The 18,858-nt window shown below is 47.5% G+C and overlaps 2 protein-coding genes across 7 annotated transcripts in view; one reads left to right on the forward strand and one right to left on the reverse strand.

The window, feature by feature from the left end:
* Positions 1–369: 369 nt before the first annotated feature.
* On the forward strand, positions 370–2,460 carry Cox14 (cytochrome c oxidase assembly factor COX14). The gene is made up of 2 exons (NM_001377081.1): positions 370–480; positions 2,057–2,460. The coding sequence occupies exon 2, from the start codon at positions 2,065–2,067 to the stop codon at positions 2,236–2,238; it is 174 nt and encodes a 57-aa protein (NP_001364010.1). The 5' UTR covers positions 370–480; positions 2,057–2,064; the 3' UTR covers positions 2,239–2,460.
* Positions 2,461–8,134: 5,674 nt separating this feature from the next.
* Cers5 (ceramide synthase 5) overlaps positions 8,135–18,858 on the reverse strand; it is a 38,087-nt gene continuing 27,363 nt past the window's right edge. For 4 of the 6 annotated variants that reach the window (XM_006257374.5, XM_063264069.1, XM_063264071.1 and 1 more), the window contains 6 exons: positions 14,617–14,667; positions 13,943–14,035; positions 12,168–12,296; positions 11,968–12,074; positions 11,219–11,375; positions 8,677–9,516 (listed from right to left, as the gene is read on the reverse strand). In XM_006257374.5, the coding sequence (XP_006257436.1) occupies positions 9,304–9,516; positions 11,219–11,375; positions 11,968–12,074; positions 12,168–12,296; positions 13,943–14,035; positions 14,617–14,667 (750 nt within the window). In that variant the 3' untranslated portion in view covers positions 8,677–9,303. Of the gene's footprint in view, positions 9,517–10,277; positions 10,386–11,218; positions 11,376–11,967; positions 12,075–12,167; positions 12,297–13,942; positions 14,036–14,616; positions 14,668–18,858 lie in introns of all 6 variants that reach the window. The other 2 variants (NM_001108993.1, XM_006257375.4) reach the window with 2 other exon arrangements.

Here is an 18,858-nt window from a genome sequence, read left to right on the forward strand (position 1 = left end):
AACCCCCATTCTGTGGCCTCACTTGTTAGTGCTGGTCCAGTCCCTACCTGAAGTCGGCCACCTCCAGATCACCCTGTAAAGGGCCACTTCAGGCGCTAGGGGGCGCGCGGCCCAAAGCTGGAGGATCCCGAGGATCTACCTAGCTACAGTTTACGCAACTGATCGTAGACTGCGGATTGGCTGATTTTGAGCTAAAAATTTTCCGGTTTTCCAAGGAGCGCATTTGCTGGAGCAGAACCACAACCCCCAGAATTCAATGGGCCTTTCCGAGAGGAAGACTAGACTGAGCGTGCGTAAGAGGGAGGCGGAAATCGGAAGTTCAAGGCTGGCTCTCTCCTTAGTGGGCGAGTTTTCGCAGGGGTGTTGGGTCGGTCACCAGTGTCTGAGGCGCACCGTGTTGGTGTCTGCCTTTCTCTGTTGCGGTCGCGCGACTCTGACTGAGCAGGAATCGCTCTGACGAGGCCGAGTTGCAGTCTGCAGGTAGGCCGCGGGCCGGGCGGCCAGACTCCCCTGTTTCCCCTCTCCCTCGCCCGCTCAGCTGCTCTGCGCACCGCACCGCGCACCTCCGCTCCGTGCTCCGCCTCCTTGCTCCGTGCCCCTCCGTTCCCCTGTCCACCGCACTGCACTCCCCTGCTCCGCGCATCGCGCGCCTGTTTCCTTGAGAGCGCGCGGTTCCGGGACCGTGCGCTGTGCTAGCTCCTGCCGGGTCCCAGGCTGTCATGACCTTGACCTCCCTTCTAAATAAGACCGCCCCAACCCCACAGCCTTCCGCCAGCTCCTCACGGTCCCTTACAGCCGCTTCTCTGCGGTCCTCGCCACCTTCTGTGATCTAACAGGGTATGGGGTTCATAGCTTACCTTTATAGGCTCCGTTAGTCAGAAGTTGTGACAGCAGCTCAGCTCGGGTGACTTATTAGGGGTGTGTGTGTGTGTGTGTGTGTGTTTGATTCACTGGGCAGTGTTCAGATCGAACCCAGTCTATCACGAGGGGCTCAGAATTTTCCAGAAGCGTGAGCCTTGAGCTTCTCTCAACATTTAGAGGGCAGAAAATCGAAGAGTCATATAAACTCTTGCAAACCATACCCTGTGGCATTTATCATGATTAATCCCATGTTTTTCTGAAACCCGCAGTCCATTCCTAACTGTTTTTGTGAAGGATGCCCGGCAGATGAAAACTTGCCAATCTCAAGAGTTCCATTTATTTCCAGAATTGATCCTTGTACCTGGGCTTCTAATTTCAGGATTTTATTGTTGCTGTTGTTTACATGTTTGCCTTTTGAGGCTATCCTGGATGTGCTTCTGTTTGTTTCACTATCCCCCCCACCCCCACCCCTTTTTTGGATAGGGTCTCATGTAGCTCATACTGGCTTGAGATTTATTAAATGGCTTAGGACGATTTTGAACTTAGGATTCGGAATCCTGAGTGCTGGGATTTCCAGCATATGCTCCGTTTAATGCAGTTCTGGGGTTTGTGCCTGCCACACTAACATCCCACTTTAAATCATACTCAGATCTTCTCCATCAGTGAACAAGAGGAACTAAACTTTCACCGGAGTGAAGTGACCCCACACTCTGCAGGGAGGACATTACATGCACACACACCCCCCTGCCACACACACACAAACACACATCCTCAAGTCTATCTTCAGGTCCTGACCTGAGGGTAGAATTTGACTACTGTAATCAGCAGTCTTATTAAATAAAATATGATTCTGAGGCTGGAGGGATGGCTCAGCAGTTAAGAGCACTAGCTGTTCTTCCAGAGGACCCGGGTTTGATTCCCAGCACAGTCTGAGTGGGCTGGTCACCTTTTAAGCACAAATAAGGAGAGCCCGTGTCAGCTCTGATGGCGTCGTATGCACCGGTTTCCTGCCTTCTGCACCTCAGGTGTAGTCATTTTGAGTCAGAGCTCTGAAACGGCCATGCTTAACCCTTGTAAGAGCAGCCACAGGGGTCACCAGCATAGGGTGCATCGATGAGGTGAAGGTGAGAATAAGGAAGGGGTCTCTGGAGGGGTGGGGCCTGTCCTGCAGACCAACTCCGACCTGTCTTTGTAGGGAAAGACATGCCGTCTGCCAAGCAGCTAGCCGACATTGGCTACAAGACCTTCTCTGCCTCGATGATGCTCCTCACTGTGTACGGGGGCTACCTCTGCAGCGTACGAGCCTACCATTACCTCCAGCTGCGCAGTGCCAGGCGCCAGGCCGCGGAAGAGCAGAAGACCTCAGGAGTCCTGTAGAGCTCAGCTCTTCCTTTGGCGCAGCCGACGCATGAGGCATGAGGCATGAAACGGGAAAAGACCTCCCGGAATGCCATCCGTGGCGAGAACTAGGCCACGATGCCTTTCAAACCTGCCGTGGTTTCTGTGGTACTGCTGGCTTGTGTCATTTTGATGATTTATGGAGGCCATCAAAGTAAATGGGAACGTGAGGGTGAGGTTCAATACAGAGATTAAATATTTTGCTTTGTTTGTGTTTAGTGTTTCTATGTACCCAAAGAGTGTATGGATCATAGAGGTGGGGACCTTGAGTTCTCTAAAGCCTGGTCTCTGTCTTATTTTGTTTGTTCAAGACAGGGTCTCTTTATGTGGCCCTAGCTGTCCTGGGACTCTATAAAAAAGACTAGGCTAGCTTGAACTAAGAGATTCTCTTTCCTGTACCTCCCACGTGTTGGAATTAAAGGCCTGCGCCATCATGTCTAGCAATACCTTTCTTGTTGCTGTGAAGACACCAAGACACCTCTGAAGTCACCTCAGAGAAGGGTTTATTTGGGGTATATAGTCTCAGAGGGGTCCACGACCACCATGGTAGGAAGCGTGGCAGCAGGCCGGCAGCCATGGCCCTGGAGAAGCTGAGGACTTACATCTGGTCCATAGGCATAAGGCAAGAGCTATCTGGGAATGGCTGGTTTATGAAACCTCAAAACCATCCCCCTGGGGACACACCCCTTCTGACAAGGTCACATTCTCAACTCTTCCCAAACTGTTCTACCATTTGGAGACCAAATATCAAATTGATGAGCCTATGCGGGCCATTCTGGGGTTTCTGGGCCTTAGTGTTCATCACCGTGAATCTAGACACCGAGTTTTAGCAGTAGTATCATAGGGGAAATCTGCTTTTGCGTATTTGCCTAACAGTTTTGGTCAGAGGACACGGGAACCTTGTGCGTACTGTACATAAGCATGCACTCTACTGCTGAGACACACCTCCAGCCTCTGTCCTAGCATTTATGTTACAGAAGACCCTTGAAAACTCCCTGTGCAAGGGACCATGTCTGACGGACTAGTACGTCTAAGGAACGGGGTGCTCTGGTCAGCACGGCCATTCATGTACCTCTGGCTCAGCGAAGACAGATGTGGAAGGGGGCTAGCTCACAAAGGAAGGGTTGCTGGCTATCATGTAAGACAGTTCATTTGAAGCCAGCAGCAGAAGGGTGGATTTTGAACCCTGCTGCTTAGAGCGTAGTGAGTCTGCACGTAGCTCTAACAGAGAAGGACAGATGATTCAGAAGGTGGCTCAGTGGGAGCTGATCGCCAAACCTGACGACCTGAATTTGATCCTGGACACCTGCATGATGGACAGAGCATGGTCTGTGTGACCCCACCAAATAAATGTTAAAAAAAAATATGTTCAAGTAAAGCCTCAGCCATACTTAGTTTTTCTGAGTCCGAGTCTCTTGCCTTGACCTTGCAGTGACCCTTCTGCCTCTGCTCCTTGGGAGTGGAGAGTACAGTTGCATTTTTATTATTTTCTACATTACAAACCCATACCTAACAAAGACGTGAGAGCACTTGGCTCTGGCAGAGGACCCAGGTTCACTTCCCAGCACCCACTGGCGATAATGAACCATCGGTGATCCAGACTTAAAAGATAGGACTCCCTCTTCTGGCCATCCTGGGCACTGCACGCACATGGTGCGGATATACGTGCAGGAAAAACACCCGTACACATAAAAATCTTAAAAAGTTTAATTAGCTGGGCAGTGCTAGCACATGCCCTTATTCATAGTACTAAGGAGGCAGAGGCAGAGGCAGAGGTTCTGAGTTCAAGACCAGCCTGGACTACAGAGTGAGTTCCAGGGCAGCCAGGGCTACACAGAAACCTTGTCCCTAGAAACAAAACTACTTTTTAAAAAGATTTGTTTAATGTATGAGTGCCCTATCTGCATGTACACCCACATGCAGGAAGAAGGCATTGGATCTCATTATAGATGGCTGTAGCCGCTAGGAATTGAACTCAGGACCTCTGGAAGAGCAGTCAGTGCTCTTAACCACTGAGCCATCTCACCAGCCCAACCTTTTCTTTTTAAAGTTTTTTTTTTTTTTTTAATTTGATGTCAGTTGGTTTATGGGTCTATACATTGCAGTGCCCAGCCCATTGGAGAGAAGCAGGTAAAACCAGTTAGAGTACAAACATACAGTTTGTTCATTTCTGAATCGTGACACTTGGCAGGTATGATGGATGGCACCTGTCTTTAGTTCCAGCACTAAAGGAGGCAAAGGGGCTGGGGGGTGTGGTCTCTGTCTCAGAAGCAAAAAAAAAAAAGGTAACAGAGTGAAGTAGGGCTGTCTACTAGAAGCAGCAGGAAGTAGTATTCAAACACCAACTGGCTGCTCTCAGACTGGCCATCCCAAAGAATGAAAGATCTAGGCTTTTCAATAGATAGATAGATAGATAGATAGATAGATAGATAGATAGATAGATAGATAGATTAAAGTATGTCCATGTTTCTATCTCTATGAAAGATGTGATGAAATTTTAGAAAAGACTATGTAATGTGACATAGAAGATATTTAATTTTTTTTTGGAGCCCCCTACCCCCGATATTTAATTTCTAACTTAGAAAAATATGTCAAATGTCAGCAAGATGGCTCAGTGGGTAAAAGTGTTTGCCTCCACCAAGATGACAACCTAAGTTTGATTCCTGGGACTCACATGGTGGAAAGAGAGAACAAGCTCTTGAAAGTCATTCTCTGGTTGCCACACACGGAGGTGCACGCTTTTAATCTCAGCTCTCAGGAGGCAGAGGCAGGCAGGTTTCCCATGTAGAACAGAGTCCCAGTGCTACACAGAGGCCCTAAGTCAAACAAAAGTATCCTGAAAATATATGTGAAAAATAAACCAGCAGATGGAATATTTAAAAATATATTTACCCTGGGTCAGCATCAAAAACATCTTTAATTTCGGTATTACTTTTGTCAAGATTTAAAGTGTAGGTGAGGGGCTGGAGAGATGGCTCAGTGGTTAAGAGCACTGACTGCTCTTCCAGTAACCACGTGGTGGCTCACAACCATCTGTAATGGGATCTGATGCCCTCTTCTGGTGTATCTGAAGACAGCGACAGTGCACTCATAGACATAAGATAAAATAAAAATTTAAAGTGTAGGTGAGTGTGACCATGGTGTTCGAGCCTTTAACCCCAGCACTTGAAGCAGAAGCAGGCAGGTCTCTGAATTTGAAGCCAATCTAGTCTACATAGAGAGTTCCAGGGAAGCCATGACTAAGTGAGACTGTGTCTCAAACTACGGGGTTTTTTATTTTGTTTTCCTAATAAAAATGACAGTCACTGGCATAGTAGCACTTACCTCTAATCCCAGAATTTAGGATGCAGAAGTTAGGATTGAGTTTGAGGCCAGCCTGGTCTACAGTGGAAGTTTCAGGCTAGCCAAAGCTACATGCCGAGACCCTGTCTCAAAATAAGTAAAAAATTAGGGACTGGATAAATGGCTCAGCAGTTTAAGAGCACTGGCTGCTCTTGCAGATGACCTGGTTTCAATCCTAGCACCATGGCCACTGAGCTATCTCTCTAGTACCTTAAATGAAGCTTAAAATAATGGGAAAAAAAAAACAAACCCAGAAATAGAATCCTGTAGAGAAGAAAAGGAATGGAATTATGTAGGAGTGTAGGCAAGTTCTAGCTTAATGCATTCTCAGATATACTGAGACAAGCATCCAGAAACAGACAAGCTTCCAAGAAAGAAACATAAAAGCCAGAATTGGAAACTGAGAAAGATGACTTAACATGGCTCCTGGGGGGTGGGTGGGGAGGAGGCCTTTGGTTTGAATTCAATAGACAACGGGGGGGGGGGGGGGGAGGCTGAAGAGAGGCTCAGTGGTTAGAAGCACTGGCTGCTCTTCTAGAGAACCTGGGTTTGGTTCCCAGCACCCACATGGAGGCTTACAACTGTCTGTAACTCCAGTTCCAGGGGATCTGACATCACATTCTGTCATGTACAGAATATACAACATGCTCGCAGGCAAAAACATACATACATACATACATACATACATACATACATACATACAAACAAAAAAGATACTGATCTCAGATTATCTGGTCTTCACCACCAACAGACTCTGAACGGCTCAGAGGAGAGGGTAAAGATGCCAGCTGCTCATGCCTGGCAATCCTCAGGCCCCACATGAACGTGGGAGGCCACAAGTGGACTCTACAAAGTTGCCCTTCGAGGTCTGCATGTCATGTTTATGTGTGCACACACACGGTAATGATAAATACCCGGACCTAGAATATGTAATGCGTCCTTTCCTGAGTTAAAACTGATAACTCGGGCTGCTGGGGTGGTTCAACAGGAATAAACTCACTGTGCATGCCCGATGACTCGCATCCGAGCTCTGGAGCCCATGGTGGAAGGAAGGAACCGAGTCCTAGAAGTCGTCCTGATTTCTACACTGATTTGTACATTCACTTGTACATACAATAAGTAAACAGCTTTAAAAGACAGTCCAGTAACAGGGAAAGGGCTGGGGCCAGGGAAGAAAGGCGGTTCTAACAGGCTCGTGTTTGAGTCCATGGTACTTGGCTCTGCTGTTCAGAGCCATCATGGAAGGGAACATGGGGTACAGTGATGATTCTGCTATCACAGTAGCCAGGAAACAAGGATGAAAGAGAGGGACAAAATACACCCTTCAAAGGCACACACCCAGTCCAGCCCCTGTTCTCACCACACACACACCCGACCCAAATTATAAAGTTAAAAAACACAGTTCTGTGTCTGCTGTAGACGTCTTACTATGAACCCCTGGATGGACTGGCCCGAGACTCAGGGCTCTGCCCGCCTCTACCTTCTGAGTGCTGGAGCAAAGATGTAGGCCACTGCATCTGGCTTTCAGAAGTCTTGAGTTCCTTTATGGATGGATGAGAGGAATCCCTTTCTAAGCAGTCAAAGAACCAAACCCAGCTTCTTGAGCATGTCGTTACCGTGTGGTAGGAGCTACACCTTAGCTACTGTTTTTGGTTGTTGGACTACTTGGTTGCATCTACTGTGAGATTACAACTTCCATGCCAGTCAATCCAGACTGCAATTAAACAAGTTCCTGAAGGTAAGATTTATGTATCCTTGACTTTCAAAAGCACTGTCACTCGTGTTTCACACTGATAGTCAACATGGCTGGTTGAAGAACTAAAGACTGTCTTAGCCTTTCTGATTAGCTCCGACAAAATGACTATGTAGAACTTCATTTCTCCATACCCAGTCTTGTCTTTATATTTTTAACTGTGTGTGTGTGTGTGTGTGTGTGTGTGTGTGTGTGTGTGTGTGTACATATGCACATGTACCCAGGAGTGTCAGACACTGGAGCTGGAATTAGATGTTTGTGGGCCCCCGTGGGGGCTGGGAAGAGACTCGATGGGTTCTCTGAAGGAGTAGTACATCTGTCCAGTTCTGCTCCATTTCCTTTATTATGACAACATCTCTGTAACTCAGGCTGACCCCGAACTCATGTTTCAGCCTCTCAAGTGTTTGGGTTACAGGCATTAAATCACACACAACTTTCAACTTTTACTTCATCGCCACACTAACACCTCCACGAGCACACCCTCTAGAAATGTTTTTATAATCTAAATGATCACTAAGCAGAAAATCGCTCTGGAATATAGTTACCACATGAGAAAAATAAGAACTACATAGACATGGTGGGCTCATTTACGACATGTTCAAACATGATGTAGTAAGTTCTGTGATAACAGATGAGAGAACAGGCACCCTGACAAACCTTGGCTTCCCAGCAAACTCTTTTACTCTGGTCCATGACTGTTTGCTGAGCTATTAAGCTGCTGTGGCCATGTCTTAGGGTCACCATTGCTGGGACAAAAACACCACAAACTAAGGCAACTTGGGGAAGAATGGGTTTATTCAGCTTACACTTCCACTGCATTGTCCATCACAGAAGCAAGTCTGGGCAGGAACTCACATAGGGCAGGGACCTGGAGGCAGGAGCTCATGCAGAGGTCATGGAGGGTGCTGCCCTTGGCTTGCTCCCCATGGCTTGCTCTGATTCCTCATAAACCCCAGGACCAACAGTTCAGGGATGGCCCCATACCCACAATGGGCTGCCTGCCCCCAGTCAATCATCAGTTAAGAAAATGCTCTATATAGGCTTGCCCACTGGCCAATCTAGGGGAGTTTTCTCATCTGAGGGTCCCTCTTTTCAAAGTGACTATAACTTGTGTCAAGTTGATATAAAACCTGCTAGCACACCAATTAAATATGTCTACATTAAAACCCTGTATCAGGGCTAGAGACCAGAGCTGGGTCCTCTGCAAGAACTCTCCAGCCCATGGAAAACTTCCTAATCATGGAGCATGTCTATGACCTCAGCACTGAGGAGGCTCAGGCAGCCAAAGCTGCAGCAGGGATAGTTACTAAAGAGACAGACAGTAGAGGGTTGAAACACTTTAATCACAGAAGAATAAACAATAGTATAAAATCATTAACAGCACAACCAGTGGTTGCTGTTCTCCGAATCTCAGCTCACCCTCCCCTCCCCTCCCCTCCCTGCGTACCATTGAATAAGCAGCAGGGCGTCAGTGGCTGTCCCTGACACTGTCGGGTGGCAGGAAGGGGGCATGTGGCTACAGTGATCCTGGTGTCTATCCAGAGTGTTCCATCAGGTGAAAATTACTTCCTCCTCCAAAAGAACAGTCTCCAAGTGCTGGAGCCAAGTGGCCGCACCACTGACTTCCATGGACCAGGAACTGAAGAGTCTCAAGAGCCACGGAAAGAGGACACAGCTGGTTGGGAGACAGCTTAACTCAAGATACAGCGAACGCTGGACCGGAGGTGATTCAGAAGTGACCAGACACTGACTAGTAATCCAGCCTTGTGCCCAACCTAGTGGATGACGCTCATCCACATGCATGATGCACATGTACAGACGCACAGACACACAGACAAAGAGCCAGTGATGTCACTGAAGGACCAGGGCATTAAATACAAAATGGCAGAGTTTCTTTAAAACACAAAAACATTTGTTTCTCAGATTCTCCTCAGTGCCTGGCGGTCCCTCTAGTCACAGGAGTGTATACGTGGGGAGGCCCCAAAGTGTAGGTTGCCAGCAGCTTTACAAGTCCCCTGCTCCTCAGCCAAGTGGCTGCCTCCCATGCGGCCGTTCATGCAGTTGGCACCGTTGCTGGAACTGCTGCCAGAGAGGTTGTTCGTGTGTGTGGTCTCATCTTCCTCTGAGCTGCTTTCTACATCACTGCGGTCATCCTTAGACACCTGAGTGGGACAGAACGAAGCACAGCAAACATGATACTTTCCCATAGTCACAGAAGCCCAGGAGAGCCCACTCTCTTGCCTGTCTGGGTTCAGGTGACAGCTGTCACTGGCTTCCCCAGGCCACTGTAAAGCCAGGAATGGGCCGGCAGTGTGGAGCCTTCCCAATCCTACTGACCCGGTGGCTTTGCCCTTTGTTTTGTATTTCAAATGAGAGGTGTGGATTAGGGCAGCATTTCCAATGAGTCACCTGCATATGAGAGTGCTTCAAATTCTGTTTCTCTGTATTGGGCCATAAAAGGAAAGAAAACTCAGTGACGTGTGTGTGTGTGTGTGTGTGTGTGTGTGTGTGTGTGTGTGTGTGTGGTGTGACCCCTGTAACATACAAACAGTGACAGACGCATGTTATTTAAAGAGCATTTAGTAGGAAGGAACATGGCCCCTGCTGCTGCTGTTATAAAGGAAGGGCGGTTGGTTTAGATGGTGTGTGACTGCAGTTGACTCTCAACTCAGAGAAATGTCTAGGGAATTCCCAGAGGGCATGATGTCTCCAGAGTGACGTAAGGACAGGTTCAAAGGCAAACCACATTACAGACTAGACTTAATTTGGGGACGGAATCTGGTCACCTCAGCTCCAGTCAACAACAGTCACGTAGGTTAGGTGAGTGAACACATTCTAAGACAGATGGGACAGGAAGTACAGCTGGAGGGAGAGCCGTTCAGACAGGTGCTTCTCAACACCAGAAGCACAGAAGTGCACTTACATGCAGAGGATGGGACTGTCCAGCTGCCACCAGGCATAGAAAAGAGGAAGGAGGTGAGAAAAGAGCAGAGGGTACAGAGCCGGGGCTAATCCCTCCTGGGTAGGTCACCTAGTCAGGAGAGAAACGCAGGGAGGAAGAGAGATGTCCAGTAGCTGCAAGATGCCCAGGCACACATACAAGTTCTGAAACCAATTACAGCCATCAAGAACAATGACAAGAGAATAAATACCCAGGCTACACCCATTGTGCGTGCGGTCTGGAGAGACCATCCCACTTGGGACTCTGCACAACTGACAGCTTTCTGGCTTGATCCAGTGTGACTGCTTTAGAACTTGCAAATTTCAATTATGTTCTAGATTAAATGGCCCCTCTCGGGGATGGAACTAGCTAGACAGAACGCATGAGACCCCGGGCTCAGCTTTCCACACTGTCTTAAAAGACAGGGCTATCTTTGTGACTTTTGCACTAAAACATATAACACTTCAGTGTTTATTGAAGACTCTGGCTTCAACCAGTGAGTGAGGCAGATGTTTAGAGACCAATCCTGTGTAAAGCTGCCTTCGCTTAACTAGAGACTTTTACATCATTCCTAGACAGCCCAACCCTCTGGCTTTCCAGTTTGCATCTGCAGCTCCACATCAACGGCCACCCTTTTGTTTTTTGCCAAGTATTCCAGGATGGCCTCAGACTTGTCAGGCAGCAAAGGACAACCTGCACTTGTGATTTTCCGGCTCCATCTCCCTAGCACAGGGGTAACAGGCATACGTAGGCCACCGTGCTGGTTCTGTATCAAACTCAGCATTCCCTCGGCATTACATCATGGTGACCGAGCTGCACCCTAGCCTACTTGTGTAGCTGAGGCTCCCAGGCTGGGCAGACGTCTGCAGAGTCAGAGCCATGTTTCTGCATGGTCCAAAGAAAGTAGGCTGCTTCCTCCTTACCTTGCCCCGGACCAAGGCTTTAAAAGCAGTTCGTGCGATTAGGTAGGACCAGATGACATGCAACATCTGTAGGATCAGGAGGAGGCCATTGAAGAGCCACCAGGAAGGAAAGGGCCCAATAATCTCCCAGCTCTCAAAGAGGGTTGTGTTCAGAATCCTAGAAGAAGGAGACAACAGTCAAACTGTAGAGTCAAGTGAGGCAGACGAGAAGAGACGACGGCCAGGACCCGGATCCTCTGTCCTCCTCCTGCACACTCTCTCTGTTGCAGTGACAGGGATAGTTCTTCCATAGGGAATGAAAGAGAAAAGGAAGACACCGACGGTGTTTTTTACCTTCTGAGACAAGAGGAAGAGATGGAGTCTTAGGAAGTGACGGGGTATCTTACTGTCAATCACTTCACAGTCAGGGTGGCAGTAGGCCTGTATCCTGGGAATGGTTTTGAGGCTCAGGTACAGAGGACAGTGGGTAACTGATTTGCTGATACAAAGCAAGAAATTCTAAGAGCATTGACTTTAGTCAAGGTCAAGATTGTAGAAGGGACATGCATGCACATGTCTGTGCTGGTCAGGATGAGGAAGAGGGCAGAGGAGGGGTGCGGGCTCACTGGAGACACTGCATACAGCAGCCGAGGTCCTGCAGAGTCCAGAGCACATGGGTCTCAGTGTTCGACTGGCAAGAGGAGACTGGAAAACCTAGGCTGGCAGAGGTACTGTCAATACCTGCCACAGCTCACAGCCTTGAGACTTACCACAAAGGGAAGATCCCTAGACGAGTAACCATAAAAGCTGCACCAAAGATCACAAAGAGGGTGTTACAGAGCCGCTCCTGTCTGGCGTAATTGGCCAGCTTGGCAGCCTAGACAAAGATAAAAATGAGTTGGGGACAAAGTCAGTCTTCACATGTCAAGAAAAGGAGATAGGAATCCCGACCATCAGGATGGGCTCTTACTTCTAGCAAGGAGTCGGCGGAGTCATGCAGACACAAGATGATGGCTCCCACTCGCACCATGTTGTTGATGTAGGAGAAACTGATGAGCGTGACGGCGATCAAATGATGCATAAACATCATCAGGAAGTCCTGGGGAGGGAGGGAGGGCAGCAAAGGACAGGCTGTGCAAACCAACCAGCTGCTGTCCCCAGAGTCTTAACCTGTGCACCCCTCAGTGCCTAAGAGCAAGCACCTCAACTGTTTGTCAGCTCTAGCTCCACAGCACCCTCTTCTGGCCGCTGCGGGCCCTGAACTCAACACAGGACACACACAACTGGAGTTAACTCCAGAGAACGGCTGATTAGCTGCAATTCATCAGCTTGGTTGCTGTCTTGTTTTTCTTTTTCTTTTTCTTTTTTTTTTTGGTTCTTTTTTTCCGGAGCTGGGGACCGAACCCAGGGCCTTGCGCTTCCTAGGCAAGCGCTCTACCACTGAGCTAAATCCCCAACCCCAGTCTTGTTTTTCGAGACAGGGTTCTCTGTATGGCTCTGGCTGTCCTGGAATCCACTCTGCAGGTGGCCTCGAGCTCAGAGATTCGCCTGTCTGGAGATTAAGGTGCTGTGCCTCTACCCACCAAGAATTCATCTTACTGCAAATAGTTAAGGCTTTGAGGTTTAAGTCTGTCTTTCTTGAGTTCATAGGCCAAACTGACCCTGAGGCACTCTGCAACAGTTGTTACACGATTCGGTGTAGAAGTGAAGTGTCCACAGGCTCTTTGCCCACTGGTGGCACTATCTTGGGAGGCTGTGGAACTTTAGGGATGGCAGGGCCCAGCTGGAGGTAGGTGAGAGGGGGCCGTCATCTGAAGGCTACACTGGCTGGCTGAGGGCTCCTAGGGCACTTTCTCTGCCCCCTGTTTCAGTGATGTACTTGGCTTCCACTACACCTATTACCATGAACTCAGCTACCCCTGCACCTTCCCTGCATGACGGAAGGAAACTCGAAGCTGTGAGCCAAAATGAACTTTTCATCTTTAAATTGTTTCTGTCAAATATAGTTTTATAAAATATAAGTCATATGGAACTATCATTGTGGACAGTCAACTCACTTTTCTGAATCTTAAAGATTCAGATGTGAGTATACTGTGGCTGTCTACAGACACACCAGAAGAGGGTATCGGATCCCATTACAGATGGTTGTGAGCCACCATGTGGTTGCAGGGAATTGAACTCAGGATCTCTAGAAGAGCAGTCGGTGCTCTTAACCTCTGAGCCATCTCTCCAGCCTGATTTTTTTTTTTTTTTTTTTTCGGAGCTGGGGACCGAACCCAGGGCCTTGCGCTTCCTAGGTAAGCGCTCTACCACTGAGCTAAATCCCCAGCCCCTGTGAATTTTTTTTTTTTCTTTTCTTTTCTTTTTTTCAGAGCTGGGGACTGAACCCAGGGCCTTGGGCTTGCTAGGCAAGCGCTCTACCACTGAACTAAATCCCCAACCCCTCCAGCCTGAATCTTAATTTTCTAAAATTAGGTTTTCCCCGAACCAGGCCTTGGTGCCCCAAGTTCTGACTGACTCCCTGAGCTTTGGTGTAAAGGACCACTAGAGCGAAGAAGGACGGAGCATGCATATTGGCCGCCTGGCTGCTCCGCCGCTGCCCTGACCACCTCATACATGCTCCACCATTAGCCACGTCAAGCTAATGACAGTGATGTCACACCCACTTTCTGTCAATGAGGGAGAGAGTGTCATGACGGTAGTGGCAGAACTGTTAGAAAGCAGCTGAGGGGTTGATGTCCTTACCTTTCTTTTAACATCTATAAACTGAGAGAACACGAGGGACCAGTAGAAGGCCAGCTGTGTGAGATAGTAGTAATAGAGCTCTCTTGAGAGTGGCTGGAAGAGAAAGGAGCAGTTGGTCAGCGGAGCCTTCCCAGTCCCTTTCTTCTTCACTGTTTCCCAAGACACCAAGACTGGATTGGTGTAAGACATCAGCCTTTTCCCTTTGCACCTTTGTAAACTCCTCTCCATTCTCATCTTTTAGAGATGAGGTAAGGCTAACACAGCCCATACCACACCCTGACTACTGTGTCTGGAATTAGGGGCAGAGTGGCCTTAGGCCTTCTTTTCTTCCACAACTTTTCACTTCCCTGACACTTTCAAAGTATAGACTAATCAAGATGCCCCATGAGGATTCTAATAGCTCCCAATGTACAATGACTGAATCCGAGTCAGCAAGGACCTATTAGCACCAGAAAACTGCGTTTCCTCCCAGTACAGCAGGGCCATGCAGAAGTGGGACCTGAACAAAAAGCTCACTGGTGTTTCTGCTCTACGCCCTGGATATAGATGCCTTGAATCTGTGCCTCAAAGGACTGTCAGGGAACACTGCTGGCGTTACCTGTCCTAGACTGATATGCACTGTCACCCACCTTACCTTACACAAATACAAAGTCTTGAAACGACTGAGATCCTACCTGATATGGATAGTTGTACCAGCACTGTCGGGTATCCCAGAGCCAAGGCATCTAAGAAAAAAACAGAATCTAGGTTGGCCTCCAATCTCCAACATTGCTACGAGAGCTACCTAAGCTAGGGGTACAGAAAGAGGAGAGCTAGCTGTCGTGGTACACCAGCAATCTCAGCTTGTGGGATACCTAGACAACAATGTCAAGTTTGAGGTCAGTTTGAACCACAAAGCAAGTTAGTGCCCTGCAAGAGTTACCTAGCAAGAGTTTGTCTCAGTAAACCAAGCCAAACCAAAAGCAGACCACCATCACGGTAGAAGAGGCAAAAAAGGAAAGAAAGCTCGGGCTCACCTTGACCTCACTGCAATCCCCCTGCCTCAGCCTCTCAAGTTCTGGATTTTGAGTTGGAGATTAGTCTAGGCTGTACAGTGAGTTCTGGACCAGCTTGGACTACATAGTGAGGCCTTATGTTAATAAACAAAGAGAAGCTGGTGTAGTTGTGCATGTAGGGGCAGAGGGACTGGCATGAACTCTAGGCCAGCCTGTGGTACAGAGGCACTAGGGACCCCAATTCAGGCCTTTGTGTTCTCATGGGCACTTTGCCAACTCAGTTTTTATCTTCCTAACCCCATTCTTTAGCTAGTGAGTTTGTGCACATGCCTGGGTGCCCAAAAGCCGGATTAGAATCTTAAATTCCCTGGGGCTGGAGTTATACTCAGATCTTCTACATAGCACACTCTTAACCTGTGTGCTGTCTCTCAATCCTAGCCCCAGAATTTTTAAAAGACATGTTTTTAAACTATGTCTGTGTATTTGTGTACACGAGTGCAGACACCTGCAGAGGCCAGAGCTCGTAGGCCCTGGAGGTGGAATCAGTTAGGAGCTGCCCCGCAGCTGGGAACTAGATTTTAGTCCTTTGCATGATCAGGATGCACTCTTGTTCATTTTACCACATATGTCTATGGGTGCTCTGCCTGCACATCTGTCTGTGTCCGTGTGTGCAGTGCCCATAGACAGATGGCTGTGAGCCACCGTGTGGGTGCTGGGAATTGAACCCAGATTCTCTGGATGAGCAGCCAGTGCTCTGAACTGCTGAGTCCTCTCTCACTAGCAGTGATCATCTTAACACTGCCATCTTCCCAGCGGTCTCCACCCTATGTATTGTTCTTGTTTCTTTTCTTTTTTTGTAACAAGATCTTACTATGTAGCCCAGGCTGGCCTGCTGGCTTTAGTCTTCTGAGTGCTGTGATTAAAGTGTGGGCTACCTCGCTTGGCCTACTGATTATTAGTGTGTGCTATGGCACCCACAGGTCAGAGGCCTACTCTATGTCATTTGTTCTCTCCTTCCATCACCTCTGAGACAGAGTTTCTCTGTGTAGCCCTGGCTAGCCTCAAACTCAGAGATCCACCTACCTCTGCCTGCAAAATGCTTGGATTAAAGGTGTACATAACCAGGCTCAGCAAATGTTAATATTTTTTTAAAATGTTTAAATTGCTCACAATACTATCTTCATATCCTTTCAGTAGTCTAGAGGGTCTATAGTGATCCCTTTATATTGGTAATTCATATTTCCATCTGTAGTGTAACAATTTTTTAAAAAATTTTCTTTTGAGACAGGGTCTCATTATGTAGCCCAGGATGCTCTCACACTCCTGGACCTCGTGTGTCAATGTGTCACTGGATCATGGGTAAGTGCCACTGAGCCTGGTGTGGTGGGCGACATCAATTTTAACTGAACCTTTTGGAGGACTGGCATTTGCCTATTGAGTTTTCATCATGAACTCTGCCCTTCTCCAACCCACAGTCCCAGGATCATATCCAGGCCCTCACTGAGGGAGCCACACTTCAGTCTCTACTGTCCATTATTTCTTTTAATTTACTTTAGATTTACTTTGTTCTTCTTTTTCTACATTTTGTATCTTTAAATTTTCTTGTATGTGTACACACCTATGTAAGTGTCTGCCATACACATGTGGGCACCTACAGAGCCTAGACGTTGGTGTTGGATCCCCTAAGCTAGAATTACAAGCAGTGGTGAGCCTCATGACATGGGTGCTAGGAACCAAACTCAGTTCCTCTGGAAAAGCGGAAGTCACTCTCAACCACTCAGTATCTCTTTGGCCCCTTTTGCTTTCTTTCTTTCTCTTTCTAATATTCTAGCTCCCACTTTTCTTTATTGTTCCTTTTAAAAATTTATGTTTATTTTTGCAAGTTTTAAAAATTAAAATATACAGGGGCTGGAAAGATAGCTCAGTGGGTAAAAACACTGACTGCTCTTCCAGAGGACCAGGGTTCAATTCCCAGAACCCACGTGGCAGTTCACTACTGTCTGTAACTCCAAGATATAACACTCTCACACCAATATACATGTAGGCAGGACACCAATGCACATAAAATAAAAATAAATTACTTTAAAACAATTAAAATAGGCTGGAGAGATGGCTCAGTGGTTAAGAGCACTGACTGCTTTTCCAGAGGTCCTGAGTTCAAATCCCAGCAACCAATGGTGGCTCACAACCATCTGTAATGGGATCTGATGCCCTCTTCTGGTGTGTCTGAAGACAGCGACAGTGTACTTATATATAATAAATAAATCTTTTTAAAAAATTAAAATATACAGCTAGGTATGGTGGTACACACCTTTAATCCCATCACTCAGGAGGCAGAGGCAGAAGGATCTCTGAATTTGAGGCCAGCCTAGTCTACACAGTAGACTCCAGGACAGGGCTGTTTAGAGACACACTGTCCTAAAAATACAAATAAATAAATAAATAAATAACTATTATAATTCCTGTCTCCCTCCAATGTCCCCTGCCTGGTGTCTTCTTAATTCATGGCCACATATATGTACATGTGGAAAGCTTACAGACTTTAAATTTCCTTTCTTTTCAAATACAAGCATATGGAGGATGGAGAGGTGGCTCAGCAGTTAGAGGACTACTGTTCTTGCAGGACTCAAGTTCAATTCCTAGCACCCATATTACATAGCTCACAATGCCTATACCTTCAGCTCTTGGGGGAGGGGGACATTGGGAGCACTGTGGCTTTCATGGGTACACGCACACATACCCATGTACAGATACACAGACATACAGTCACATAATTGAAAGGACCATGGGGATGGAGAGATGACTCAGTGGTTAAGAACACTGGCTGTTCTTCCATGGGACCCGGGATCAGTTACAAGCACTCACATGGCAGGTCACAGCTGTCTGTAACTCCAGGATCTGACACCTTCACAAAGACACACAAGCAGGCAAAACACCAATGCACACTGGGTGGTGGTGGTGGTGGTGGCACACACCTTTGGTCCCAACACTTGGGAGGCAGATGACAGCAGATCTCTGTGAGTTTAAGACCAGTCTGGTTTACAGAGCAAGTTCCAAGATAGCCAAGGCTACACAGAGAAACACTTTCTCAAACAAAACAAACTGTTTTGTATAGATAGTCAATAAGAACATGGCTCCTCTGTCTGTGACTATGCAGTTGTCTGTGCCTCCCTTTAGATCTATCAAATTTTCATCTACCTTTGAAGACTCAATTATAACATTTAAAGGAAAACATGTACAAGGGTAAAAAAGTAATCAAAGCTTCCAAGCAAGCGTGGTAGTGTCTTGTCTACAATTCCAGCATTTGAGAGGCTAAGGTAGGAAGATTGCCATGAACTCAAGGAGAGCCTGGGCTTCAGTCAAAGTCTGTCTTAGAGACAAACTCTGGGGAGATGAGAAGAGAGCTCTGTTGGTAATGTGCTTTCCAAGCACACATGAGGGCCTGAGTTAGGTTCCCCAGCTACCATATAAAACACCAGAGGATTTACAACTCCAGTGCAGGGAAAGACAGGGTTGCTGCAGGTCTACTGAGAAAGCCTGTCGCAAAAATTAAGGTGAGGCATGCGTGGTAGCCCACACTTTTTATCCCAGTGCTTTGGAGGGAGAAGCTTGTGAATCACTTAGATCCAGGGCAACACAGAGACTGCATCTCAGAATAAACCAAATGAGTGGTCAGCAACCTCATTTCCTCTCGTTAGAACAGTAATTTTCTCAGTGCTCTGTAAGTCATTACATACTAGTCTGACTAGTCTGACAGTGGGGTCTTGAAGTTAGTGAAGTGAAACCCACGGTAGAAGATGATGGTTAGTATGTAAACTGCACTGGGCACGGCAATAGAAAACCTAAGGGAAACACTGCCCTCTGCTGGAGTGGTGCCGGCACACACCTGTCATCCCTGAGGTTGAGGCTGAGGCTCAAGGG

The sequence above is a fragment of the Rattus norvegicus genome, chromosome 7 (assembly GCF_036323735.1).
Source record: "Rattus norvegicus strain BN/NHsdMcwi chromosome 7, GRCr8, whole genome shotgun sequence".
Taxonomy (NCBI): Eukaryota; Metazoa; Chordata; class Mammalia; order Rodentia; family Muridae; genus Rattus; species Rattus norvegicus.